The sequence below is a fragment of the Pantherophis guttatus genome, chromosome 3 (genome assembly GCF_059756535.1).
Source record: "Pantherophis guttatus breed Tessera chromosome 3, ASM5975653v1, whole genome shotgun sequence".
Lineage (NCBI taxonomy): Eukaryota > Metazoa > Chordata > Lepidosauria > Squamata > Colubridae > Pantherophis > Pantherophis guttatus.
In genome coordinates this window covers 147767166-147794785 of record NC_142065.1, presented here as the reverse complement: position 1 = coordinate 147794785, position 27620 = coordinate 147767166, and the positions used below count along the sequence as shown (strand labels likewise).

The following is a 27620-nucleotide window of genomic DNA, read 5'->3' as shown; positions in this document are numbered from 1 at the left end:
ATGTGACTTCACTCCCTGAAGGATTTATTTTCAGTTCTTTACTATTTCAGACAGCAATAATGAGAGAGGGGGGGTGGGAGGGAGAGAGAGAGGGAGAGAGAGAGGGAGGGAGGGAGGGAGAAAGATTTGGAGATTGAATAATTAGATTGCTTGGCTGTAAATCAGAAAAAGCTTCTGTGATTTATTGTCAAGTGATAGATAAAGCAATAGCAATCCCACTTAGACTTATATACTGCCCCACAGTATTCTCTGGGCAGTTTACAATGTCAGCATATTGCCCCCAAACAAACTGGGTCCTCATTTTACCTCTGAAGGAGGGAAGACTCAGTCAACCTCGAGCCCTATAGAATGTCAAACTTAACAATCCGTTCTTTATTCATGTGAGTTTACCTTGTGTCAATCCATTCCTACTTCAATTGATATTTTCCATTCGGAATATGTTACAAACTGAGAAAAATAATGTTCTATTGCAGTGACCCCCCCAACCTTTTGGGTGCCAGGGACCAGTTCCATGGAGGGCGGTTTTTCTGCAGACCATGTTGTTGTGTGTCCGGTTTTTGTCAGAGGTGGTATTCAGCACGTTCTGACCAGTTCTGGAGAACCGGTAGCAGAAATTTTGAGTAGTCCAGAGAACCGGTAAATACCACCTCTGACTGGCCCCGCCCCCATCTATTCTCTGCCTCCCGAGTCCCAGCTGATCGGGAGGAAATGGGGATTTTGCAGTATCCTTCCCCTGGAGTGGGATGGGAATGGAGATTTTACAGTATCCTTCCCCTGCCATGCCCACCAAGCCATGCCCATCAAGCCACACCACACCCACAGAACCGGTAGTAAAAAATTTTGAATCCCACCACTCCTGTCTTTGATCTAGTGTGTGCGCAGATGGGACTTGCTTGTTTGCGCGGCTTGGTTCCTGGCGGGCCGCAGACTAGTACCGGGCTGTGGACTGGACCGGGGGTGGGGGTGGGGTTGAGGATCCCTGTTCTATTGTACATCACATACAAGCAGTTCCCTGAAATAGGCAATGCTTCCCCTCCCCTTTTCTAACCTTAAGGAAATCGCAGCCTTTACCATTTTTTATATTCTTTTGAGATTGGTCAGGAGGGCTGCGACCTTCTTTGAGCTTCAGAAAGGGCAGAGTTTTACAGCATTGCATCCTGTTGTGGTCAGCCTGTTTGCTGAACTTTTTTTTTTTACCCAGTTGTAAGTTCCTGTCTCTCTTTTTGCTTTCTCTTTCTCTTTGTACGGAGCATAAAAGGGTACGGTATAAAACCCATCAACAATAAGGAAGATAGCTATTTGTTTTCCATCCTTATCTTTGTTTGCTGTTTCATAAAAAAATGAATTTGTATTTCAGAAAGCCCCAGGTCAACTGATATTTCTAAGGCTGAAATGCACTTAATCATCCTTGCCTTTATTTTTTGCTGCCTTCCATAAGAGTGAAGATCAGGAAAGATTGCTCTGAAGATAGAGACAATAGGATGTTACTGGTAAAAACAATGAGTTACTGTATAGTATATAAATATATAGTATTTTTTTTTAATTTGATTTATATGCCGCCCTTCTCCGGAGACTCAGGGCGGCTTACAATGCGTTAAGCATTAGACTTCATACTTTTGTATATTTATACAAAGTCAGCTTATTGCCCCCACAAACTGGGCCCTCATTTAACCTACCTTAGAAAGGATGGAAGGCTGAGTCAACCTTGAGCCTGGTGAGATTCGAACTTACAGTAATTGCAGACACCTGGTGTTAATCACAATGCTTTTAGTCTGCTGAGCTACCAGGCCCGTAATTTCTTGAACGTACTGACTATATAACAGAAAGGTTGCTGACAATGTTATATCCTGGCATCATTCTGAATGTACAAGTGATGGCACACCTGTTGGAAATTATATTTGCAAATTTTAGTTTAAGTAAATAGTCATCGCATACGTTGAAAAAAAAAAATCCAGAATTGTTTTTTAAAACTCTCTTCTGTCAGACATATTCACGTCAGTGGTGGGTTGCTACCGGTTCACCCCGGATTGGGCAAACCGGTAGCGGCAGTGGCGGGAGGCTCCACCCGGACATCTCTGCGCATGCACAGAAGCTTCTGCGCATGTGCAAAAGTGTTGCACGCACCCACGAGTGAACCGGTAGCGACGGGATTTGACACCCACTACTGATTCACATCCTTATTCAGGCTTCAATAAATCAGGCTGCTTTTTCATACCACGATTTTGCAAACATTTCAAAGCTTCCTGAGGGAGAATGCTAGAATATGGGCCCTGCCTGTTCTTCCCGGATCCAGTTAAAGAAAACCCACAGCTCAGGATTCTGGTTTATTAAATTTCCCAGAATGGCAGCCAAGGCTCCCTTCGATAGTGGGCTGTGTGGCATATAAATTTAATGAATAAATACTTGAATAAAATAATAGTAGTCTCCATTTGCTTGGAGAATTTTTGAACTTCTTTTGTGTGGTATGGGTTTAATATATTTATACATCTGATGGCTGCTTTTTTAAAGGCCACTGGCACATCTTAGCAAGGCTTTGCTTCGGTATTTGCCTACAAAAATGTAGCCTTTGCTTGAAAAAAATGTTTGGCATAAACAAAACATTTTTTAGTCTCCACTTACGAGCTAGATCAATTTGTTCAATACCAGAAAAAGTTAGTAAGTTATGTGGAATGCTCTTACCATGTGTTGCATTGATTCCTAGACTCCTTGTTAATTATCTATGCTATTCTTTAATAATAAAGAATTCTTTAAAGGATTTTGGGTTGTTTACAATATTTTCTAACAACAACAAAAAGTGCCGTAAATTCATTTCTACAATATCATGATGGAAAAATGTGCTAAAGTATTTCCATAACTCAAATGTAGTCCTTTGGCATTAGCTCTGAGGCAGTAAATTTAGAAAATTAGGACCAGATGAATTTAAAATAGAAACTTACATAACTTTTACATTGTATGGATGCGTGTGTTTTCCTAAATGTGTGTGCTCGGTGCAGCTTTCACACATCATTTTGGCAATTATATGCATGCAATTTGACCTTTATGGAGAATATTCTTAGACAATATAGGCCCACCATTGAATATATATTTAAAAAGAGAGATGGATTTAATTCAATTATATCAAATTTTTTGGCCGAATAGGTTGTAGAAAAAATGCTTTTAAAAATAATTTTAAAAAGCCTCTGATGATTGCGTGGCTCAGCTGGCCATGGGGGGGGGATTTTTGCTACCAGTTCTCTGAACCACCCGCCTCCATCGCTACCGGATCAGGCAATCCGGTCTGAACTGGGAGCATTTCACTCCTGCCCCTACCACTGCTTTCTCTGTGGCAGTCAATTACAAAGAACATGGGGCTGGGGAAGTCATGGGAGACCTAGCACAGGCTCAGGCCACCCTGCCCTAGGCATCCCAAGGCGTCCCCAACCTCAAGTCACACCGTGCTCTGCTTCCTGCCCCTTGGGGTCCCTGCCAGCCTCAGACCTGCTTTCTCACCCCACCAGGTCTCTGCAAGGTTTCCCATGTTTACTAGCTGGCAGTAAAACAATTATTAATTTTTTCATTAACAGCAAGAAACCAATGGTTTTGCTCTTTTCAATCAGCTGATCTGGTGATCGTCAGACTTGTGGGTATAGAATGGTTGGTTTCTCACTGCTAATGATCCAGCAACTGGTATGGCCATCAGGCCATTACCTGAAAAGGTAACCCACTTACCACCCAGAAAAATGCTCTTCCCCTCTCTATCTGAAGATTCACAAAATCAGTGGCCTTCGGGCTTTTGCACAGTTGTGTTCTGTAGGGATTTTTATAAGTCATGAATGTTGCCCCATGAAATATGACTACTTGTTTAGTTGTGATAATCTGAAGAGTGTTTTGAGAAAAACTTGTTCACCTGGTATTCAGTCTAATACAGGGGTGTCAAACTCAAGGTCCAGGGCCAGATCTGGCCCGCAAGGTGTTTAGGTCTGGCCCGTGGAGCTATCCACGGGCAGCCCTCTCGAGCTCCGTTTTCACTGGCAGAGGGTTGCAGGAGGCTGTCACAGGTGAAAATGGAGCTTGGGAACCTGTTTTCACTGGCGGAGCACTCAGGCCACCCAGGCACCCCCGACACAAGTGATGTTGAGCTGGCCATGCTCACCCTGGCCACACCCACCCTGGCCCCCTGAGGTCAGACAACCCTGATGCGGCCCTCAATGAAATCAAGTTTGACACCGCAGGTCTAATATCTTATAAATGATTATAAAATGCCAGATTAGGGCATTTTAATTCTTTCATTGCCATACTGAAATTATTTTATTCAGCTCTGATGGTCATTCAGGGTTGTTGTTTTTTTGTTGTTCTTTTAGCAAGTAGGTTTTAGTACTTTTATATGGCTGATTTATGCTGGTGCCCAAATCCATGCTAACTTTGCAGGTTGGATTTGGATTTTACTTTATTGTGCTTTATTATGTTAATTTAGTTTGGAATCTTTTCATGCCACTATGAGGAATCCTTTCTCTAAAGCAACAAATAAATATAATGGGTAAACATATCCAATATTCTTATTTTAATATATTCCTGGGTGGGTGAGCTGTTCGCATTTTATGTTTAAAAACCAGAACTGTGGGTGTTTTGCAAAATGGAAAAGAAAAAAAAAAAGGGGGGGGGGAGTCAAATAAAGCCTCAGTAATGCAATATTGAATCTTTTTCCTGCTTTGTTCACCAAGAATCCTGTGTCACAGTAACACCATTGTTCTGATCTTTTGAAAGTCACATTTCCTAATTACTGGGATGGGATATGGAGGAAATCAGAAAGTCTGTATTTGTGTGTGTGTGCTTGTGTGTGTAGGAGAAAAGAGAATAATACATATTTGAAAATGACAACGATATTTCAGTTAAAGAGGCCTGAAGTAAATTCAATGTGTTTGTGGGAGTTATGGGCACTGGATTTTGTTTGGTAAGAAGTTTCCAGTTTTTCTTAGAGCCAGGGGTGGGGGGGAAGCTCTCTCTTTCTTTGCTCTTGGCTCAAGTGGGAGTTGCCACTCTCATTTTTTTCATAAAACTTCTGAAGTGTGTCTATGTATTAGAGTGGCTACTTTTAGGTGGGTGGGGAACAGAGAAGAGAATGGGCATTCAGAGCAGCAGAAGATTGCCTGCTCGGCTTTGTTTCAGAACTGAAAGAAACTTTGAAAGTGTCATTAGAAGCAATTGACTGCCGCAGAGCGACAGCTGTGCATTCCATTCTTCCTTCTCTTCTCTACATAGTTCAGATTCTTCTCCTGCTTCAACACACCAGCTTGTGACTGCCTGGGCAAAAGAGTGACCAGAACTGCAGCCATGAATCCATCCTTAATTCCAACAGGTTAAATATGCAGCCATTTGCAAGAACAGATACAATATATGATAGAGGCAGCATATTGCTTTTAGCCTATATGAAATTTTACGTTCATCAGGGCTTCTTAAACACCCAAGACTGAATTCCACATCTAACCATTTACATTTAGAACAAACGGGTTCTGCTTTTGTCTGCTTTGGGATTTCTGTACATACCACATTTTGCTTAGGGCAGTCTACAGATGGAGTTCCATAGGTTGTCCCGTCAGCATCTGGTATATGGATGATCCGTATACCAGACACAATCTGGATTAGGTATTAGGTATTCCCTGTTTCCATCTATAATTTCCCAGTGCACAAAAAATAGTTACGAACATATAATTATATAGTTGAGCTTTGCTCTGAACTTATACATTCCTCTGGGACATATCCCTCCACTAAAGATATACAGAGCAAGACCACAAGAGTAATTAGGTTTTACAGCACGCAACTGATTTTGCACTATTAATGGAATTTCCTGTTTAATAAAAAGGATTACGAATAGTCTTAGAGGCATTCGTGGAGTTTAACTGGCCACAAGGACATTTCCCTTTGTTGTGGATGCATTGCGTTCTGGGAACATAGTCTATTTTGTGCAAGTGAAAGGGATGGAAGCCACATTAGAAGCTTCAAGATTTTCCAAACAATACACACAGGTCTAGAATGGACTTGCTACAGGAGTTAAAGAAGAGGAAAACAAGGGAATGAGGCCCACATTTGTTGGGATGGTGATTCAGAGTTTCAAGGGACAATGGGATAAATTGAGACAGTATTTTGTAGCACTGCAGAAAGTTGCAAATGAATAACCTCTCCCAGCCAAACTTAAGACTTGACAGCAACTTTTTCTTTCTTTCTTTCTTCAGAATCAAATCTTCTTTCCCAGCCTCTATCTTGAACAACATAGTTCTTCCAGAAGTTTTCAGTTTCTATCATCTCCAGACAGCATGGCCAATGACATGGAGCTGATTTAATTTGTTGGAGCCACAACACACATAAGAGATCACACGTCAGATCTGGTTTTTGTGACATGACATGATCTGAAAGTGGGAGGCACTGAGCTTTGCCCCTTGTCATAGGCAAATGATTCTCTGATCGCTAGGGAGTTTCACTGGGTGATACCCGTCTGCAATGGGAAGGGACCTGTCTCATGTACAGAACTTTGGGTTTTTAATCTACTAAAAGGCAACAGGAGATAAATCATCCAAGTGGCCAGGTATCTAACCTTTATATAGAGGTGAATAATATATATAGTTACTAGCTGCATGCCCGTGCTCCGCTATGAAACTATGTGATTGGGCTTGCTAAATCGACACTTACAGCTTGAAAATTAATGAGTAATTAATGAGACCTCTTCTCTCCCCTTCTCTCCCTCAGGCATGCCCCACAGAAGCCTTTCCTATCTCCTTCTCTCTCTCAGGCTTGCCCCAAAGAAGCCTCTCCCCTTCTCTCCCTCAGGCTTGCCCCACAGAAGCCTTTCCTATCACTTTCTCTCCCTCAGGCTTGCCCCACAAAGGCTTCATCTTATCCCCTTTGTTCCCTCAGTCTGGTCCCATTGATCCTCTCCTATCCCATTCTCTATCTCAGGCTTGCCCCACAGAGGCCTTTCCTATCATATCCCCTTCCATCCCTCAGGCTGGCCCCATTGATCCACTCCAAACTCCCAGCCCGCAGGCTGGATGAGTCACATGCTGGCCATGCCCAAGTAGCAGTTGGAACAGAGCTTTTTTCAGGTGGGGACAGGGAGTAGAACGTCTAAGTCCTTAGCATCAGAGCGTGTTAATAATAATATAAGAAATACTAATGATCTGATGGTCATTTCGAAAAATCCTTTCTAAGCGAGCACCTAGAAGCCAAGAGGAACATACGTGCCAAATTTCAAGTTTGTAGACTTTACGGTTCTGGAGATTTCATGATGCTGTGTGAGTATTTTTCGCTTTTATATATAGAGAGATATAAATATATCAACATCACTTATTCTTTTGACTCCACTCCCCAGCTTACAAGGGCAAGGCATGATTGGAATATTATTACATCTTTCCTCTCTGTCTGGCATTGAGGCGCGCTCTAGTAAAGGCCCAAGTATATTTAGGATAAGTAAGTGACTTTTGGTAACCCACTGAAAAATGACTCTGACTTTTTCGAAAAGGTTAGTACATCCTTGAAGTTTGATTAAGTTCACCTTGTGGCTCTTCATTTGCTTAACTGACTCCTTTGCTCAATTTAAGCTAGCGGTCAGCTGATTGCATCAGAGACAAATGAGCCTTGGTATGAGCCTTGGTTTGAGCCTTGGTAGTACAGTGGTCTAAAGCACCCTGTTATTAAGACCAGCTGCCTGCAATTACTGCAGGTTCGAATCTCGCCAGGCTCAAGGTTGACTCAGCCTTCCATCCTTTCTAAGGTAGGTAAATTGAGGACCCAGTTGTGGGGGCAATAAGCTGACTTTGTATAAATATACAAAAGGATGAAGGCTATTGCTTAGCGCATTGTAAGCCGCCCTGAGTCTCCGGAGAAGGGCGGCATATAAATCAAATTTTAAAAAAAAATGCTTGCAATTTGGCTACAATGCAACCCTGCCACTTGGATTTGTGTCAGGTGAGTGCTGTTAACAGCAGCAATCCCATAGTCATCACCTCAACTTTTTATTTTTCCATAATAATATAAACTAGCCATTTCTATAACAATAAATTGATTTAATCAGCATAAAACCCAAAGTCAAAGTTTCTTCCCCCCCCTCCACCTCAAGCACAAAGTCCAGAAGTGGTCTCCATGTAGCAGCAAAAGTACTTATATTTTTTTCTTTGATCAAAACGTCAATTTAACCATCTCTGCCAACTCCATCAACTTCTGTAGCTATTCATCCATGGTGGGAATCAAAATGTCCTTCCATTTTTGGGCATACAATAGTACAGTAGGCTTCTTTAACAATGCAAATTAAAGTTGAACATGGCAGATAAGGACATTTAGGGAAAAAAAAATTGACTGAAGCTGAGTATGTGTTGGGAAGTGCCCAGCCAGGTAGGGAGGAGGGTTCAAAAGGAGAATTATTTATTTATTTATTTATTTATTGTTTAAATTTGTATACCGCCCTTCTCCCGAAGGACTCAGGGCAGTGAACAGCCAAAATTAAAATACACACAATATAAAATTTAAAATAATTTAAAACAGAATTAAATCGAATTGGCTTCCCAAAAATTAAAACCCATTACCCTTAAAATAACCCATTAAAATTTTAAGCCAGCCCAGCTTGCTGAAATAGGAAGGTCTTCAAAGCTCGACCGAAGGTCCGGAGGTCCGGAAGCAGTCGTATTCCTGGGGGTAGCTCGTTCCAGAGGGCAGGTGCTCCCACAGAGAAGGCTCTCCCCCTGGGGGTCGTCAGTCGACATTGCTTGACCGATGGCACCCTGAGGAGGCCCTCTCTGTGGAAGCAAATTGGCCGGTTGGAGGTTATCGGTGGCAGAAGGTGGTCTCGTAAATAACCGGGCCCTAAGCCATGGAGCGCTTTAAAGGTGAGAACCAATACCTTGAAGCGCACCTGGAAGACCACCGGAAGCCAGTGCAGCTCGCGCAGGCTAGGTGTCACATGGGAGCACCCTAATTAGCCTTAAATCATTGGGCAATCACAAGAGATCCAGGACTAACCCCCTTCTGAAGCCCCATGGTAACCTATGTATCTGTTCCCAAAGGAAGGCGAGCAGTCTGAGGAGAATCCTTTATTATAGGCTTTATTATAAGCTTGAACTTTACACATGTGCAACCAGTTCCATCAGTGGTGGGATTCAGCATGGTTTGGTGGGCGTGGCTTGGTGGGCGTGGCAGGGGAAGGATACTGTAAAATCTCCATTCCCACCCCATTCCAGGGGAAGGTTACTGCAAAATCCCTATTTCTTCCCGATCAGCTGGGACTCGGGAGCCAGAGAATAAGATGGAAGCAGGGCCAGTCAGAGGTGGTATTTACTGGTTCTCCAAACAACTCAAAATTTCCACTACTGGTCCTCTAGAACTGGTCAGAACCTGATGAATACCATCTCTGGGTTCCATGTGCCTGACAGTGTGACAGGTAAAAGAATTAAGCCCATGATAGCTACGGGAAAACACTCTGTGGTGGCCCCATCTCCCTTGATGTCCTAACTGTGTCCTCATCTTGCTTAATGGTTAATTCAGAGTTGAACAATGAAAATACAGGTAGTCTTCAACTTACAACCACAATTGAGCCAAAATTTCCACTGCTAAGCATAATAGGTATGTGAGTTTTGCCCCATTTTATGACCATTCTTGCCACAGTTGTTAAGTGAATCATTGCAATTATTAAATTAGTAACGTGGCTGTTGAGTGAATATGGCTTCCCCATTAACTTTGCTTGTCAGAAGGTTGCAAAAGGTGATCACATGACCCCGGGACACTGCAATCATAATGCCAGTTGCCAAGCATCCAAATTTTGATCATGTGACTTGAGGATGCTATAACAGTCTTTAAGTGTGATAAATGGTCATAAGTCACTTTTTTCTGTGTCATTCTAACTTTGAATGGTCACTGAACAAATGGTCATAAGTGAAGGACTACCTATAATGACCAGCACCTAGATATACTGTGTTTCCCCGAAAATAAGACCCTGTCTTATATTTTTTGAACCCTGAAATAAGCGCTTGGCCTTATTTTTGGAGAGGTCTTATTATTTTGGGGCAAGCGGAGCAAGATGGGGCTCCTCTTGCCGTCTTACCTGATTTCCAGCTCTGTATTTAAATATTTTCAGGGAGGGCTTATTTTCGGGTGGAGGCTTATTTTAGCACAGGCACTCAAAAGCCCAATTGGGCTTATTATCAGGGGATGTCTTATTTTCGGGGAAACAGGGTAGTTTAGTTGTTTGTTTGTTACATTTATACAAGTGACTTTGGGCAGTGTACAATACAGTCTACCATTAAAAACATACCACAAAACAACTTAAAACCAATTAAAACAATAAACAAAGATAAAAAACACAAGTGAGAGAATATTACACATACCACGTAGTATATTATGGCCCCATTCTGATAGACATGAATAAATATAATTAGTTTTAGTTTCTTCCTACATAATCTCAATTGCACAATGATCGAACTGGTGACAACTAAACTGGGTCTTTTTCATTCCTCCAAGTGTTGTTGGAAAAGCAAATTTAGCCTTTAGAGAAATTCTGATTTACTCATTAGACCCAGAGTATCAATGATGAAGTATTTTCTTAATTGGGCAAGCAACAATGAAACAGGCTTTATTATTATTATTATTTTTAAATCAAAGTATGAAGAAGAAAATGGGAACAGGTATTACTCATAGGATCCAAGGGGAATTCAGATAATCTCTCTTCAACAGTACTCTCTGCAGTGATAGCTGAACAGGAGTTTATTTAGACCTTAATAATTACTTTACCTAGACTAACTGTATTTGTCTTATCTGGAATTCTAGGTTTCAGATTGTTGTGGCCTCTTGTTTTTTTAGTGTTCCCCTTTGCCTATAAACTCCTTTTTATATCTAGAGCAGGAGTGTCCAACCTTGACAACTTTAAGATTTGTGGACTTCAACTCCCAGAATTCCCCAGCCTGGAATGCTGGGGTCACTCAGTTGGGTCACTCAAATTAAATCAAAAGTGTTCTGGTCCTTCTCCTCCACAGCCTTAATTACAAAAACCTTGGCGTAGGTGTAACCCACAAATGATTCCTGAGAGCTGTGTTAAAGTCAGGAGTTTGGATGATAACGCTAGAAGTTTATGATATAATTGGACGCCTTAAAATCTAGAGCCTCTATGATTGTCATAAAAGAAACTTTTTTTCCTTCTATTCAAATGTCTCTGATTCTTGGAGATTACCTAGACAAATCCCTGCAGTTTTCTTGACAAGGGCTGAGAGAAAGTGACTGGCCCAAACTCACACAGCTGACTTTATGCCTAAGGCAGGCCTAGAATTCAGAGTCTCCTGTTTCTGGCCTGATACTTTAATTACTAAACTAAACTGGCTGTATATCCCTTCTTATGATTAAATAGATGCAGCCACTTTAAAAGGCAGACAAATCTCCATTTTCAGCAGAGGGGGAGAACACATTTGTACTAGTAATGTGGATGATACTTATTTAGGTATTTATTTATTTTATTTATTTGTTTGTTTGTTTAGTTATTATTTATTTAGTTATATATATTTAAAAATAGATAGTACTAGTACTTGCCTATATCAAAAATTTGATCAAAGTGCTGTTTTACATAGCAGTAAGAATGTAGTAAAGGAAGTAAAGGAAAGTAACTTTCTCTCTTAGCTTTAACGTTGGTTAGGGTTTTTTGTACTTCATGTACTTCATGTTCAAAGGAGCCCAAACAATCTGATCAATTCAAGTAAACCAAGTTTAATTTGCTGTACAAACACAGCCAGTGTTTTCAGCCACAGTGTCTTGCCAGCTCTACCGCCAGCAGATGGAGAAGGGGAAAAAATCCCTTGTTAAACTTGTTTTTTCCCCTCCAAAGTCATCCGATCCATCCAGTATCTGATTGAATCGGAACTCTATTTTCCTATTGCGCAAATATGTCCTTTCCCTCAACTACCTGCTTCATCCATTAAAAGAGAGAGGCTTGCAAAGCCCAAGATTTGATCTGGTGTAAACAGGCTATAGCAGTGATGGCTAACCTTTTTGCCATCGTGTGCCAGGAAGGGGGCGGGGGAGGTTCACATGCGTGTGTGCCCACACCCATAATTCTATGCGCCCCACCCCATGCATGCACGCGTGACCCCCCTCCCCCCTGCTCCTGGCACGCGATGGCCCAGTAGGCCCATTTTTCTTTCTCACCTGGATCCAGATCCTCTCTATGCATCTGGGGAGGGCAAAAACAGCCTCCCCCACCCCCTCGGAGGCCCTCCGGAGGCCCGAAACAGCCCATTTTCCAACTTTCGGTTGGACAGGAAATGACGTTTTTTTGCTGTCTCCAGCCTCCAGAGACTCCTAGAGTCTCCCTCCTGTTTCCCTACTTCTGGTGGGCCCAGAAGGCCTGAAAACAGCTGGCCGGTGTGCAATGTGCACACCGGAGCTGAGCTGGCATGCCAGGCAACATGGTTCTGTGTGCCACCTATGGCACGTGTGCCATAGGTTCACCATCACCAGGCTATAGTGATCTTTGTGACTGCTCTGGAAAAAGATGGGCCTGGGCTATGTGGGCAAGACAGAATGGCACATGTTCATGCAGCCCCCAGGTACTGTAGATGTTGGATGACTGGTATTGCTGAATGGTGTAGAAAAAAAGTAACAACTGTGTCAGCCCTGGAGGCCATCTTTAACTTTGGATCTTCAGGGCTGCCACATTCGGTGGATGTGCATGCTGTGGGATACGGGAGGGGGGTTGGATGGAGACAGGGTGAGATGTATAGCTGTAACAACATTATTTTCTCTGGGAGTCAAGGATGTTCATCCTGCACCTGGAGAGGAGTGATTGGGAGACAACTCCAGTTGGGACAGCAACCTGATTAGTCCATATGATGGACATGAGGGTGCAGGGGAAGGGACTTTGACTTCACTTTGGGTGGGGAAAACCCAGGGCATTTCAGATTCGGGTTTTCCCAGATGTGCCAATATGACATCTCTAATAAAATGGAACTTTGAGGAAAATGACTGCCTTGATTCTTACTTCTGTTGGGGGTGTTACTTGGAACCCTGACAAACTCGTTTGCATAACCAAGACTGAACTGACTAGACAGCACTCCTCTCTTTTACTTTAATAAAGTTTCCTTCCTTCCTTCCTTCCAATATGGGTTGGATCTGCACAAGACTCTAGGCTAGAATATGGTTGGTTAAATTTTACATCAGTTCTTTGATGAAAATCTAGACTCAGTGGAATGCTATGTAAGTTTATTTAGAAGAAAGGGTCACTATTTGATAGAGTCAGTTTCCAGGAAGGCCTGCAGAGCAAAGAAATACATAAATAAAGGCCTGGAAAATCTCAGATTCCACTGACACGAGATTAATTGGCATTTCACTTACTTGACCTCCAGTGATTCTAACCGTATGTTTAAGCTGCCCTCCAAAGCCAGTCTTAGCCTACAAAGTTCAAGCATAGCCCACGTTAAAATAGCTGTTTCGGCATCCAGTTTTATTGGATTTAAGTGTCAGACACTAAATTTTCTAAAAGGGAACAGTAATATAATATCAGGTTGTAAAACCATTAACATCCAGGGTTGTTAGGAAAACGTAAGTATGTTGCACTGACCACAAATGTCCTTTAAAGAGTTTGTTTTACTTTTGCAGTTCCACCATCTTCGGTATCACTTTCCTAGTGGATTCAGTTTCAGACATTTTGGGGAATACAATCACATTGTGAGTGGTGTAAAAATAATTGCAGTTCAGCTGGAGCCTTCTATACCCGGAGAGAATAAATAAAATTTTGAAGAAACTCTCAACAATAGTAGGATATTTTTTAAAAGATTCAGGTTGAATATTCTTGACCTTAAATATTGTGGGCTTCCAAGTTTAAGATGTTGGGTTTGTTTTTCATATAATTTAATTGTTTGCTTCTAAATGCATAACGAGAACTGTGGCCTACTTTAGAAAAAGAAGAAAGAAAAGTGAACAGAAATCTAATTCTACTGCTTAAATAATGCTCTAATTAATGATAAAAATAATCCTGACTTCCAGAGCAAGTTGGTAGAACTCTGCCAGTTTTGTTCTACTTGCTGTAAAGATAAAGGTTTCCCTGTCCAGCCATATCCGATTCTAGGGCAGTGTTCATCTCCATTTCTTGGCCGAGGGATCACCATTGTCCAAAGACAATTTCCATAATCATGTGGTCAGCACAACTATATGTCAATGAGCACAGAACGCTGTTACCTTCCCAACGAAGTGATGCCTATTAATCCACTTGCATTTTCATAATTTCGAATTGCTAGTTGGGCAGGAGTTGCGGCAAGTAATGGGAGCTCACCCTGTTGTGCAGCGCTCGGGTCTTGAACCCAGGCTGTCAGCAGCTGGCAAGCTCAGTGTCTTTAACTGCTGAACCATCGTAGGCCCCAACCTATCTTGCTCTACCTGGCTGTAATCCTAGACACATTTATGTGCAAGTAAAAACCGCTGGTGTTTTAATTTTCTTCTCATTAGATACGTGTAGAATTTTACTTTGGTGCTGGAATTAAATTTATTTATTTATTTAAACTGATTTATATAGCTGTCCATGTCACCAATGCCACTCTGGGCAGCTAACAAGAATTAAAATACAAATTATCTATCTATCTATCTATCTATCTATCTATCTATCTATCTATCTATCTATCTATCTATCTATCTATCTATCTATCTCTATTCCCAGCCAAGTACAGGAAGTCCTTGTCTTATGACCATTGGGACTAGAATTTCCATTGCTAAGGGAGGCAGCTGTAAAGTGAGTTGACCCGATCTTATGAATTTTTTTTTGTCATGGTTCTTAAGCAAATCACTGCAGCTGTTAAGTGAACCCTACAGTCTTTAAGCAAACATGACTTGTTGAAAGCTGGCTGAGAAGGTCATAACGGGTGATCCCATAACCCCAGGCCTCTGTAAAACTGCCGTAAATACGGTTGCCAAGGCCCATGAATTTTGATTGTGTGACTCTAGGCACCCTGCAACCGTTGTAAGTGCAAGGAACGGTCATAATTCATTTTTTTTCCATGTTGCTGCAACTTTCAATAGTCAAATGGCTGTAAATCGAGGACCGCCTGAAACACAAAGTGACTCCTGAAATGTTTTCATGTGAAATGTTTTCTTGCAACCATTATCTGCTACCTTTTGTAGTCAACTTCCTCGACATGATGAAGCCATGCACAGCATGCAGTATCTGCGGGGGCAAAAGTGCAAGATGTGGAAGGAAGAATTGTCAAGCAGTGCTCATCAGCCCATCTCATTTGCCTCCATTCATAAAAATCAGCTTAAATCTTACTAGAAGATTTCTCTAGGGAAAGAATTCCTTAAATTGGTGCTAGGAAGGCTAATGGTGAATCTAACAGAGCTAAAAGGTACTTCAGTGGGGTTTAACTGTTATAGCAATTATTATTATTTCATTGCCTTATAGGCAGCCGGGACTCCTGGCAGCCATCTGGACAACTCCGTGCACAAGATTTTCAGAAGTGGACTGCCATTGCCTTCTTCCTAGGACTGAGAGAGAGAGAGAGTGATTGGTTCAAGTCACCCAACTGATTTTGTGCCTAAGGCAGGATTCCCTGCTGTGATGGCACAGTGGTTAGAATGCAGAATGGCAGGCTAATTCTGCTGACTGCCAGCAGTTCAATCCCAACTGCCACAAGGTTGACTCAGCCTTCCACCCTTCTGAGATTAGTAAAATGAGGACCCAGATTGTTGGGGGCAATATGCTGACTCTGTAAACTGCTTAGACAGGACTGTAAAGCACTGTGAACTGGTATATAAGTCTAAGTACTATTGCTATTACCAGTTACTAGGCTGGAGCCTTATGTTGTGATCCGCCAGCAGCCTGCGGAGCTGGCAGCGGAGTTGGACAGTGAGAAGGCTGGGGAGGAACATGGGCCAGTCCTGGAGTCTGGGGAAGGCTCGGACGAGGGCTCTGCATTGGAAGCAGAGATGGGGCCAGGGCCATCTGGGAGTTATGCGCGGACTCCGGAGCCTCCAGATCGGATATCAGAGAGGCAGAAGAACAGGAGGAGCCTGTTCCTAATGCGCGCATTCTCAGAGCTGCCAGAAGGCAAGAACAGTTAAAACTAAAGGGACGACTTGGGAGTAAGTCCTGGAGATGATTGGCCCCTTCCATAAGGCTTAAAAGGCACGTGGGCCCTTTGCAGGAAAGCAACATTGTTAATTCTGTTCCCAGTCAGCATCTCTGTTTGATTCTGGATTCCGTGTGGCTTTGCCAAGTAAGTCTTTGGCAGAGTGTCAAGGGAGATAAAGGTTGGTGATTATCCCGAAGGACTTCTCCCAAAGGACTTTTGCAACTAATTGGGACTCAGCGGTGAATGAATGTAATTCACAGCTGTTGCAATAAAAGAGGTTTTTGGGACTACTCGTGTGTTTTAATGACTCAGGAAGCCTAGGTCACAACACCTTACACAACACCTTCCCTGCTATACTTAACTGGCTCTCATTATAGTAATTTCAAATTACCAGTTGCCAAAGAGGGTAACTTTCATAGGCAGTTTAGAGAACAAAGAAAGTTTCTCAGATTAGAAAACATCAGAGGTTGGAATCAGGAAGCCAAGGAAGAACTTAAATATCCCAGTTAAATAAAAACTCCACAAGAAATTCCTTAAATCAGATAAAGATAATTAAGACCAGTGCTATCCACTGACTAACTATATGGCAGTATTCATAGAGCCATTCTGTTCGTCTATTTTCAGTTAAAGAAAGCAACCGTTGTCCATTACAAATTTCTTGTAGGTGAATAGCTCCAGGTATTAGCAATAAAGGAAATTTCCACGTCAAATAACTTCCATTCTTCAGTCACAGAAAGAAGTAAAACTGAGCTGCAGTCTTCTTCACTTCCACTGATCTGGAAATGCCAAACTATTTAAGAAATCAAGAGCTCCCACTGGCTGACCAGTAAGACAGTACAAAGAGCATCATTTAGTCAGTGCCCTACCCCAAGCTTGATCTTGGAGTAAAAAAATCCTCATTCCCTTGCTCCCCACAGGAAGGAAATAAATGGCTAGCACCAGTGGTGGGTTTCAAAATTTTTTACTACCAGTTACTACTCGGTGTGGCTTGGTGGGCATGGCATAGCTTAGTGGGTGTGGCTTGGTGGGCGTGGCAGGGGAAGAATACTGTAAAATCCCCATTTCTTCCTGATCAGCTGGGACTCGGGAGGCAGAGAATAGATGGGGGTGGGGCCAGCCAGAGGTGGTATTTACTGGTTCTCCGAACTACTCAAAATTTCCGCTACCGATTCTCCAGAACTGGTCAGAACCTGCGGAAACCCACCTCTGGCTAGCACCCTATTTAAGCATTTTATACAAAAGCATTCATTGTTTGATTGTTTGCAAAAAACAATATTCACCACACCTTTTGACAACAACAGTTTGTTGTATAACTACATATATGGAGTGTGACATTTAATGCAGTGTTTTCAGTTTGCTCCTGATGTGTTTACATTGGTTTTTTTAAGCACCTCTTGGGGACCCTCTTATGAATCTAGAAATAGCCCGATGATACCTAATAAAAGAACGAAAATCCAGATTCCCTGTTCAAGGTTGCTGGAAATCCAGCTGTATCTCCTCTGAAATGGAAACTTCGTACAGTAATCTGGTAAGAAAATGCAGTTTTCTGCTCATTTTTAGACCTTTGGAAGCAATCTGAGTCCATCTGTGTTTTAGGAATACTGGTGCAGATCCAAGTTGGTCAGAATAAAAGAAACAAATCCCAAGTCCTACTAGCAGAATGCTTTGAGTCTCAGACAAGATTTTTTTTTTTTTTGTTCAAATCATTTTGTCTGGCTGGAGTTTCTCCCAGTCAAGATAGTGAACGTCTGGCCAGGAATCATCTAAACCTCATTAGAAAGAATGGCAATAGTATTTCACCATTTCATTTCTCTCTGGCTTGCTCCCTAGTGAACACAAGATTACTTTTTCACTATGGCCTTTATTTCACAAATGCAACCAACAGGCAACTTGGGTCATTTTAAACAATTATGTTCTTGGCACTTGATTAAGGCATAAAAAACCCTCCCCCCACTTTTCCCCCCCCTTCTCCTTTGGAAGATAAACCTTTGTGTTTTTTTGATCCCAGAAATAATATTTGAAGCATTATAGGAGACCATTTCTTGAGGACGGGGATAGGGGAAAGACCAGTTAAGATGCAGTGAATGTGAAAACTGTCAAAAGATGAGTAGTAATCAAGAAAGGCAATTATACCTTCTTTTGTTTAAAGAGGAGTCTATTTTTCTTTTTCTTGGAAAATACATTCATTCCATCTTGGGCTGACTGCCTCACAGCTAAATTCCATGAAGACAACCCAACAAAGCCGGGGGGGGGGGGTTGCGCATCCCTAAAATCTATACTTATACTGAAACTGTTTTTGCTTTGCACAGGTCACCTTCAGGAAGTGAGGGAAGCTGAATGTCAACTCACAAAGCATTCCTGACCTGTTCTCTAGTTGCCATAGGCAGGGGTATGGTGAATCGAGCCTCGCAGTTGCATCGAAGAACTTGCATTTCAGTCAAAACAAAGCACATTCCAACCAGCAACATCAAGGTCGTCTCCAGGATGACCCACAGTAACCGGAGGGAGTGGCTTCTACAACCCGCAAAATTGCTTCGTTGGGGAATGTGACTGATGACACACCTTGGGGGGAGGGGGAAACATGGTCAGAGCCAAGGCGCGAATTAAGTGAGGTCAGAGTTGGCTTCACTTGGTTCATGCCAACATGAAGCTCCTAATAAATAACTGGATTTCTTTTGAAGCTTGGCTTGAGGTTCATGATTTAATTAGGGCATCGGTCGGAACCCTGACACCAAGGTTGTGAAACACTGCTCTAGAACCACAAACGGGCCCTTCTGTGTACAGGTAGTGTTTGGTTTACAACAGTTTGTTTAGTGACGGTTCAAAATTACAATGACACTGAAAAAAAGTCACTTATGACCATTTTTCACACTTACGACCATTGCAGCATCCCATGGTCACGTGATCAAAATTCAGACACTTGGCACCTAGTTCATATTTACGACAATTGCAATGTCCCAGGGACATGTGATCGCCTTTTGCAACCTTCTGACAAGCAAAGTCAACAGGGAAGCCAGATTCACATCACAGCCATGTTACTAACTTAACAATTGCAGTAATTCACTTAACAACTGAGGCAAGAAAGATTGTAAAATAGGGCAAAACCCACTTGACAAATGTTCCACTTAGCAACAGAAATGTTGGGCTCAATTGTGGTCGTAAGTCGAGAATGACCTGTTCTTTACTTTCTGGTTCTTTTGTTCAGAGTCTCAGTGGACAAAGCAACTGTTCAACCACTATGAGACAATTGTTCCTTGTGTAATGCAATTAGATATTCAAAGCCCACTTCCTTACTTGCTAAATTCCTATGAAGAACTAAAATGCTGTTCTACAGATACTGAGATATTACTATCCTACACAGGCTACACAGGCTACAGAAGCAAACAAAAACACTGTACTATTCCCAAATTCAAAAGGGACTGATTGGCTCCCTGAATTCCTAAGGGTTATGGTGAGAAATAAAGGAAGTTTCAGTGAAAGCATATTCTGACTGCTCTGCATCTGCTGTGCCAATACTCCTTCCAACATTATCAAAAGCTTGTTCCTGTCATCACTCCCATTTTCTTTCCCCATGCCGTCAAAAAACAGCATGAAACTGAGCCGCCATTATCTTCATTGACCATCAATGTAGAAAAACAAGAAAAGGAAGGTGTGGTGACATGTGAATTCCCATCAGGGCTAAATGTCTATGGAGATTCTCAATCATCCAGGTCATGAGGATTTTGGACTACCCCACCAATCTGTTAGAATTGAAGAAGCTTCTTGGATAAGGAGAGAAATGTTTTCAAAAGAAAAAAAAAACAAGTAAGGAAAAAGCACCTTTGTGTCCCATCAGCTCTATTCTGGGCAGCGTTGTTCAAAAATGGCTTAACTTAATGGCTGCAACCATGTAATTATATGTGTGAGACCCAAAGATGCTTTTTTCAAGAGGCAACTGGACTTTCTTGTTTTTCTTTGAAGATGTTTCACTTCTCATCCAAGAAGCTTCGTTAGCTCTGTGTGAGATTTCATATATGAGCCATATTAGGTTGCCAGCTCAGGGTTTTTTAAATTATTATTTCTCCAGTCCCCATGAACAGCTCTGCTTCTTGCCATTACCTACTGTTGGGCTCTGAACTGTCTGTAACCATGAAAAGTGAAGTTAACATATGGCAGCTGTGAAAAAAGTTCATGTTAGGGACGATTAGGAAAAGATTGAAAATAAAATTGCCATCACTAGAGTGACCCTTTACAAGTCCATGGTATGCTGGCACCTGGCATACTATGGACAATTCTAGAGGGCCTCATTTGAAAAAAAAAATAGAATTGGGAAAAGTACAGATCAACCAAGATGATTGGGAGGTTTGAATACTTTTCCAACAAGAAGAGAGGATAGCAATTTGAGTCTCCAAAAACAAAAACAAAAACAGAGGCCGAGAGGGAATATAACTGAATTGCATAAATTCAAGATACGCATGATATCAGACCTCCGGACTTTTCGTCGGGCCCTGAAGACGCACTTGTTCCATCTAGCTGGGCTGGCTTGATCCCATCCTCTCAGTTTTTTAATCGAATTTCGGTTTTAATTGGGTTGTTTTAAATTCAGGCCAAAATTTATTTAATTGTTTTTTAAAATGTTTTTAAAATTTTATATGCTCTGTTTTATCCTGGCTTTACACCGCCCTGAGTCCCGCAGGAGAAGGGCGGTATAGAAATATAATAAAAATAAAAATAAAATAAATAAATAATGTGATGCATACCATGAGAAACTGAACAAGGGGAAACAGTTTTTCAATTCTCAAAATTGTAGCACAGACTTCTTGTTGGGAAACAAATCTTGGATGAAAAAGGGCCTTCATCTGATTCAGCAGAGTTGTTCTTATATTCTTAATAGAAGAGCCTGCTCAAAACCGGGCTGTCAAAGCGATAAGGCTAGATTTGCTATCATCTCACAGTGGAAGAATAAATGACCAAGTAAATGATTCGGTTCCTGCGTTTGGTGCACATTATGAGAACGTATAGAGCTCGAGCCACACAAAAGTCCCTGTGAAAAGTGATCCATAATCCACTAACTCAAGCCTTTCACAACTTTCCATCTTTAGCTTGGAGTTGCAATCCTAACGTACCTGCAATTGTGAAAGTCTGATTAAAGTAAATTCCCCTTGTGGGCGGAGGTACCCCGGGGGTTGTGAGAGAACGGAGAACAAAACCATAGGTGTGATTTGGTGGTTCCTACAAGACCAGACTTTTGTCTATAGAAAAGCTAATGTGGTCTGTCCCAGCCACTTTTTAACTAATCTCTTATGTCTTAGCTGTTCCACAACACACTAACCTGGGGTTAATTTTGTCCAGGTATCAAGTGTCAGGCCATTGCTTCAGCCACCTGTGATTTCTGATCAGTTATTTCAGTGTGGGCAATTCTGGGAGTTTTGAAGTCCACACATTTTAAAGTCGCCACACATCTTTAAATTTTAAAGAGGCTGAGAAACAACGAAGGTCTGTTTGGACCTCGGGTTCCGTTTGACAAACGAGGGCCCAAGAGTCGAAGTCAGCGGTTTCCTGTCAAAGAGTTTCGCTTTGAAAAGGAGAATTTCCTTTTGACGCTTTGGGCCGCGCTCTTAAATCAGGTTTCGGAGGCTTCTTGTGAGGGCTTGTATTTTTCCTCCTTCGGTCGTTTGCTGTAGCAGCCCGAAGGACAAAGCCTGTGCAGAAGAGCGGGAGAGAGCACTGAATGAGCCAACCACCACCAAGCCAACCAAGAAAGATCTCTTTTCTTCTCAAACGGCCCTTCGTCGTTCGCTGGGACTGTGTCACCTAAGGAAATTGCGGCTTATAACGCTGCAACACTGAGAGAAACTCTGGTGGAGGAAGTTGTTTAAGTCAGGGCTGCCTAACCTTGGCAACTTGAAGCCTGGAGGACTTCAACTCCCAGAATTCCCCAGCCAGCTTTGCTGGCTGGGGAATTCTGGGAGTTGAAGTCCTCCAGGCTTCAAGTTGCCAAGGTTAGACAGCCCTGGTTTAAGTAACAGATCTCAGGTCCAGGATATTGAAAACGTTATATATATATATATTATATCCCCCCCACCCCCAGGCGATCAACTTCGGAGCAAAACTTCGGACGACTGTCGCACTCAAACCCTAAAAGCGGCGTCCCTGATTGGAGAGAGAGAGAGAGAGAGAGAGAGAGAGAGCAGGAGGGCGGGGCGACGTCCGCTTCGTGGCCACCTCCCACCCACCCCCCACCCGTCAGTCCTCCTCCGCTCGGCTGCCTTTCTCGCCAATCACGGCCCGGTATGCAAACGAGCCGAGCGTTTTGCCCGCTGCGGAGCAAAACAATGAGCTCAGAACTGGGCTGGGAAAGCGGAGCGGCGGCCTTTTGCGTGCGAGGCGCCCCTTTGGCAAAGCGGAGAGCGGCGCATCCTTTCGGCGGCTCTTATTTACATTGCGCTTGAAGGCGGCGGGGAAATGGAGCGCTCGGCTCGCGCCAGATGCTGGCTGTAAATCGGACCGGATTTCGCCGAGCAGAGACCGACACGCACACACGCACACACCCCGCGCGCCCGCCCGCGACCATGAAGTACAAGGTAAGGAAGAGATCGCCGGGGTGGGTGGGTGGGACAGGGGGTGCGGGGGGCTGAGTGGACGCTCGGGCGGGTGAGCAACTTTTCCAGCTGCTCGTTGCAAAAAGAAGGAGTCGCTTTCGGATGCATCTCGGAAGGAAAGGACGGAGCGAACGGCCCCCGGATGGTGCCCAAGCAGCTTCGGTGTGCAAACCGGGTCTGTCAAAGGAAGGGTCCCGGGAGAATTTAAACTGGAGGTGTGTGTGGGTGTAGTTAGTGTGAAAGCGGGAGCTTGCTACCTTCCTGCCGTGACACCTTTCAGATCGACTTTATTCCCGCCTTTTTAAGCGGAGAATCCAAGACCTGGCGTCCTTGCAGATGCTCTCAGCTCTCCGCGGGATTTCAGTCCGATTCGGAATAGAGCTTCGGAATAGGGACCTTGGAAGGTCTTCTAGTCCAGCCCTCTGCTCAAGCAGGAGACCCTGTACCATTTCACACAAGTGGCTGCCCAGTCTTAAAAATCTCCAGCGATGAAGCTCCCACAGCTTCTGAAGCAGGGGTGAAATCCAGCAGGTTCTGACAGGTTCTGGAGAACCGGTAGCGGAAATTTTGAACAGTTCGGAGAACCGGCAAATACCACCTCTGGCTGGCCCCAGAGTGGGGTGGGAATGGAGATTTTGCAATATCCTTCCCCCTGGAGTGGGGTGGGAATGGAGATTTTGCAGTATCCTTCCCCCCTGGAGTGGGGAGGGAATGGGGATTTTGCAGTATCCTTCCCCTGCCATGCCCACCAAGCCACACCATGCCCAAGTCATGCCGACAGAACAGGTAGTAAAAAAAATTGCATTTCACCACTGTTCTGAAGGCAAAAGCTGTTCTACTGGTTAATTTTTCTCACTGTTAGGAAGTTTCTCCTTGGTTCCAGGTTGCTTCTCTCCTTGATTAATTTCCATCCATTGTTTCTTGTCCTGCCCTCCGGAAAATAAGTTGACCCCTATCATCTTTGTAGCAGTCCCTCAAATACTGGAATACTGCTACCATGTCACCCCTAGTCCTTTTCTCTATACTAAATGGTAGTTGCCCGCATCCGGAGGGTGCCAGGCTGCTCTAAAGGCTGCTCTAAACTTTGAGGAGGGATGCTTCCAATGTGGGAACTTTTTTGCTGCCGAGATACCAACATATGCCGGGCATTGGCATCATTTTTGCTTCCCTGGAGCAAAGTTCTTTTTAAGAATAAAATCTCACATGGTTCTGAGTCAAGCACATTGTATCAAATAAGACCCACGCAATGCCCTTTATCTAAGCCTAAATCCTGTTGAACTAAGGAATTTGATACACGTCATGCTGCCAAGTTTATTACTTACAAATAAGTCTGTTAGCTCAGTTTTGTCATATGCATAGCAAATGTTTAACTTTTCTGACTAAGACGCAAGGTGAAAATATGACAAATCCCTCATAAAACCATGTAAATCAGTCTTGAATGGGCAGCTAAAAGAGAAGCAGTTCTGATTGCATTCAGTTACTTATAAACATCTTCTGCTTACTTGTGGATCTACAGGAAGTCCTTAACTCACAACAGTTCATTTAGTGACCATTCAAAGTTACCACAGCATTGAAAAAAGTGACTCATGTCCATTTTTCACAGTGATGATTTGAAGCATCCCCATGAACATGTGATCAAACTTTAGATGCTTGGCAACGGGTTCATACTTACGACCCTTGCTGTATCCCAAGGTCACATGATTGCCTTTTGCAACCTTCTGACAATCAAAGTCAATGGGGAAACGAGATTAATTTAACAACCAATTAGTTAATTTAACTAACTTATCAACTGCAGTGGTTCACTTAACAACTGTGGCAAGGAAGGTCATAAAATGGGGCAAAACTCACTTAACAAAAAAAATGTGGGGCTCATTTGTGGTCATAAGTCAAGGGCTACCTGTATTAATGTTGCCTAAGCAAAAATGACAACCTCAGATATGCAGATGATACCACTGTAATGGCAGAAAGTGAAGAGGAACTAAAGAACCTCTTGATGCAGGTGAAGGAGGAGAGTGCAAAAGTTGGCTTGAAACTCAACATTATGAAAACTAAGATCATGGCATCTGGCCCTCTCAATTCCTGGCAAAAAGATGGGGAAGAAATGGAGGTAGTTTATTTTCTTGGGCTCCAAGATCATCGCAGATGGGGACTACAGCCAAGAAATTAAAAGACGTGTGCTCCTGTTAAGGAAAGCTATGGCAAATCTAGACAGCATACTAAAAAGCAGAGACCTCACCCTGCCAACAAAAGTGTGTATAGTCAAGGCTATGGTTTTCCCAGTTGCAATGTATGGCAGTGAAAGTTGGACCATAAGAAAGGCTGAGTGCCAAAGAATTGAGGCGTTTGAACTATGGTACTGGAGAAGACTCCTGTGAGTCCCTTGGACTATAAGGTGATCAAACCGGTCAGTCGTAGAAGAGATCAACCCTGACTACTCTTTAGAAGGCCAGATCCTGAAGATGAAACTCAAATACTTTGACCACCTAATGAGAAGGAAGGACTCACTGGAGAAGAGCCTAATGCTGGGAATGATTGAGGGCAAAAGAAGAATGGGATGACAGAGAATGAGGTGGCTGGATAGAGTCACTGAAGCAGTAGGCGTGAGCTTAAATGGACTCCAGGGGATGGTAGAGGACAGAAAGGCCTGGAGGAATGTTGTCCATGGGGTTGTGATGGGTTGGACACAACTTCGCAACTAACAACAACAGCAAAGCAAAAATGATAAAAAGATTGCATTGGGAGCCGTTCAAGCTCTGACTCTAAGCAAGACAAGTATTTTTTTGGCTTTTCTGAAATCATAAATCAGGATTTTGTTTCCTGGTACTTAGAAAATAGTTTTTATGACATAACAATCAGTTGTTGATTTGAGAGGAGGTAGAATTTCACATTGTCTTGTGCAAGTATATGTAGACGATGTGAAAAGATGTTTTTCCCCAGTGAAATACCATGTTTTGATAAGCAGTACTGTATAATTGCAGAATAATTGCTTGTTTACTTTAAGTAGATATGCTTTAATGGACAGTGGGGCAAAGTGCTAGCTTCCTTGATCTGATGATTCTAGATATGATGGACTATACTTTTTGGCATTTCAGGCCTTGGTAGTAGATGTTGGGAATTGTAATCCAGGACATCTGGACTCAGGCAAGAGAGCAAGGGATGATCGTTATGATTTCCCTACACTAAATTCCTTGCGTAAATGGGATTTGTCCTCCTTTTAATAAAGAGTCTACAATTTCATTCACTGGAATTTCAAATTTACTAGAAATCTCTTCATTCCAATCAGAATAATTTATTGTCTTTCCAAACTACTTATTTTATTATTTTAAATTTGTGCATGCTTGCTCAGAAATCCTACCTCAATATATACATTTACAAATAGGGAAACTGTGGTTTGATTGCTGCTAGAGTAGAACTCTGTAAAATTTACCTGAGTAGAATCTAGGACAGCCTTTCTCAAACTTGGCAACTTTAAGCCAGCTAACAATGGGAATGGGAGTGACTTCTAACTTCCTGCCAGCTTCCCCATTGACTTTTCTTCTAGAAAGCTGGCAGGGAGTGTTGGAAATGACAATGATGTAACTTCAGCTGACCATGGCAGCACAGAAGTGGCCAAAACTTTGCCAAATTTTAATCCCACAGGAGTCATGGGTCTCAGATTTTGGATGCATTTTGTAAATTAACCCATTTGTGACAGGTTGATTCAAAAATTGTTGCCCTTTGTTGCACTGTGATGCAATATTCAAATGGACACAAAGGTTTTAGTAGCATATAGAGTCATGCGTAAAGATAAATATAGTACCTAAAAGTAATCTATTTGTGGTTTATCAGAATTTACCAGGCACCTGCAAACTGCACGTTAAGTGCAGACACTTAAAAATTATAATAACTGCACAGCTATTGCAGTTATTGCACGATTACCAGAAAATTGACAGAAAGATCCTTGAAGGCCAATAGGAAACATCCATGAAACTAGTGCAATTTTCCTAGTCTGGTATCATTCAGAGGTACTGGATTATTACTGCTATCATGCCATTGGTGCATGTTGAAGCTGTGGGCCAACACATTTGCAACACCATGGGTTGCAAAAACCTGGTTAGGAGTAATGTAATTAGCTCTTTTTCTGTAATTTTACTAAAAGTGCCTCTTCCCATTTCTTGAGAGGAACTTCAAGCAGCCGAACTCATAAGACCCCCCCTGCCTACCTGCAATTTGACTTCAATTAACCATAGCACCAGGGCCAACAATTGGTGTCTTTAGGGTTGGTGTGTCTACTAGGGCCTTAATACCACTGTAAGGCCCGTTGTAGGTCTGTGGTTTGATAGTGTATAAAGTGCTGTGTCTGTTTCTCACAATCCTTGTAATCTCCAATCATACTCTGAGACCTAGATGAAGAGTTGAAAAGTAGTTAAATTGAGCCACCCAGTTCTGTTTAGAGCAGTGGGAAACCCTGTCATAGCCCAAGGTGTTCTCCAAACAGGAGCTGATTCAATCACAAGCATCCGGAAGAAGCAGAAGGAAGGCAGAGGAATTGTTACTGTGACTTGGAGAGGACAGACTGCTCATTTACTCAGACATGCTGTTGACCCATGTCCCAAATGAGAGAGGAATTATTTTTGTTGCTGACCCCTAATTTTTTTCTTATTTTTTTATTTTTTTGCTTTTCAAATTGGATGGTTAGAGGCTACAGGAACTGGGTAGTGATGTTGTAATGTTACACAAATGAGCAAGGCCGATTCTCTGTCCTTTTGCTTTTCTCTTCGAGGGTTATTTGAGAGGCACTCGACTTTTTTTTCATAGTGAAACTAAGTGGACATTGCATGGCTTAATCATCAGCAATTTGTGACTAATATGACCACCAGTGACCACCCAGCCTCATCCTAAAAAGGGTCATCATGTGAGGCCTATGAACTGCATCTTTCCTATCTATATAACAAGGTGAGAAAGACTAGGAATTCCCAAAAGTTGGCTTTCCAGAAGA

The 27620-nt window shown here is 42.6% G+C and overlaps 1 protein-coding gene across 2 annotated transcripts in view; it reads left to right on the top strand.

The window, feature by feature from the left end:
• Positions 1-22281: 22281 nt before the first annotated feature.
• The window catches only part of NEDD9 (neural precursor cell expressed, developmentally down-regulated 9), a 65165-nt gene continuing 59826 nt past the window's right edge, over positions 22282-27620 (top strand). Inside the window, exon 1 of one of the 2 annotated variants that reach the window (XM_034429136.3) lies at positions 22282-22624. In XM_034429136.3, the coding sequence (XP_034285027.2) occupies positions 22529-22624 (96 nt within the window). In that variant the 5' untranslated portion in view covers positions 22282-22528. The remainder of the gene's footprint in view (positions 22625-27620) is intronic. The other variant, XM_087890320.1, reaches the window with a different exon arrangement.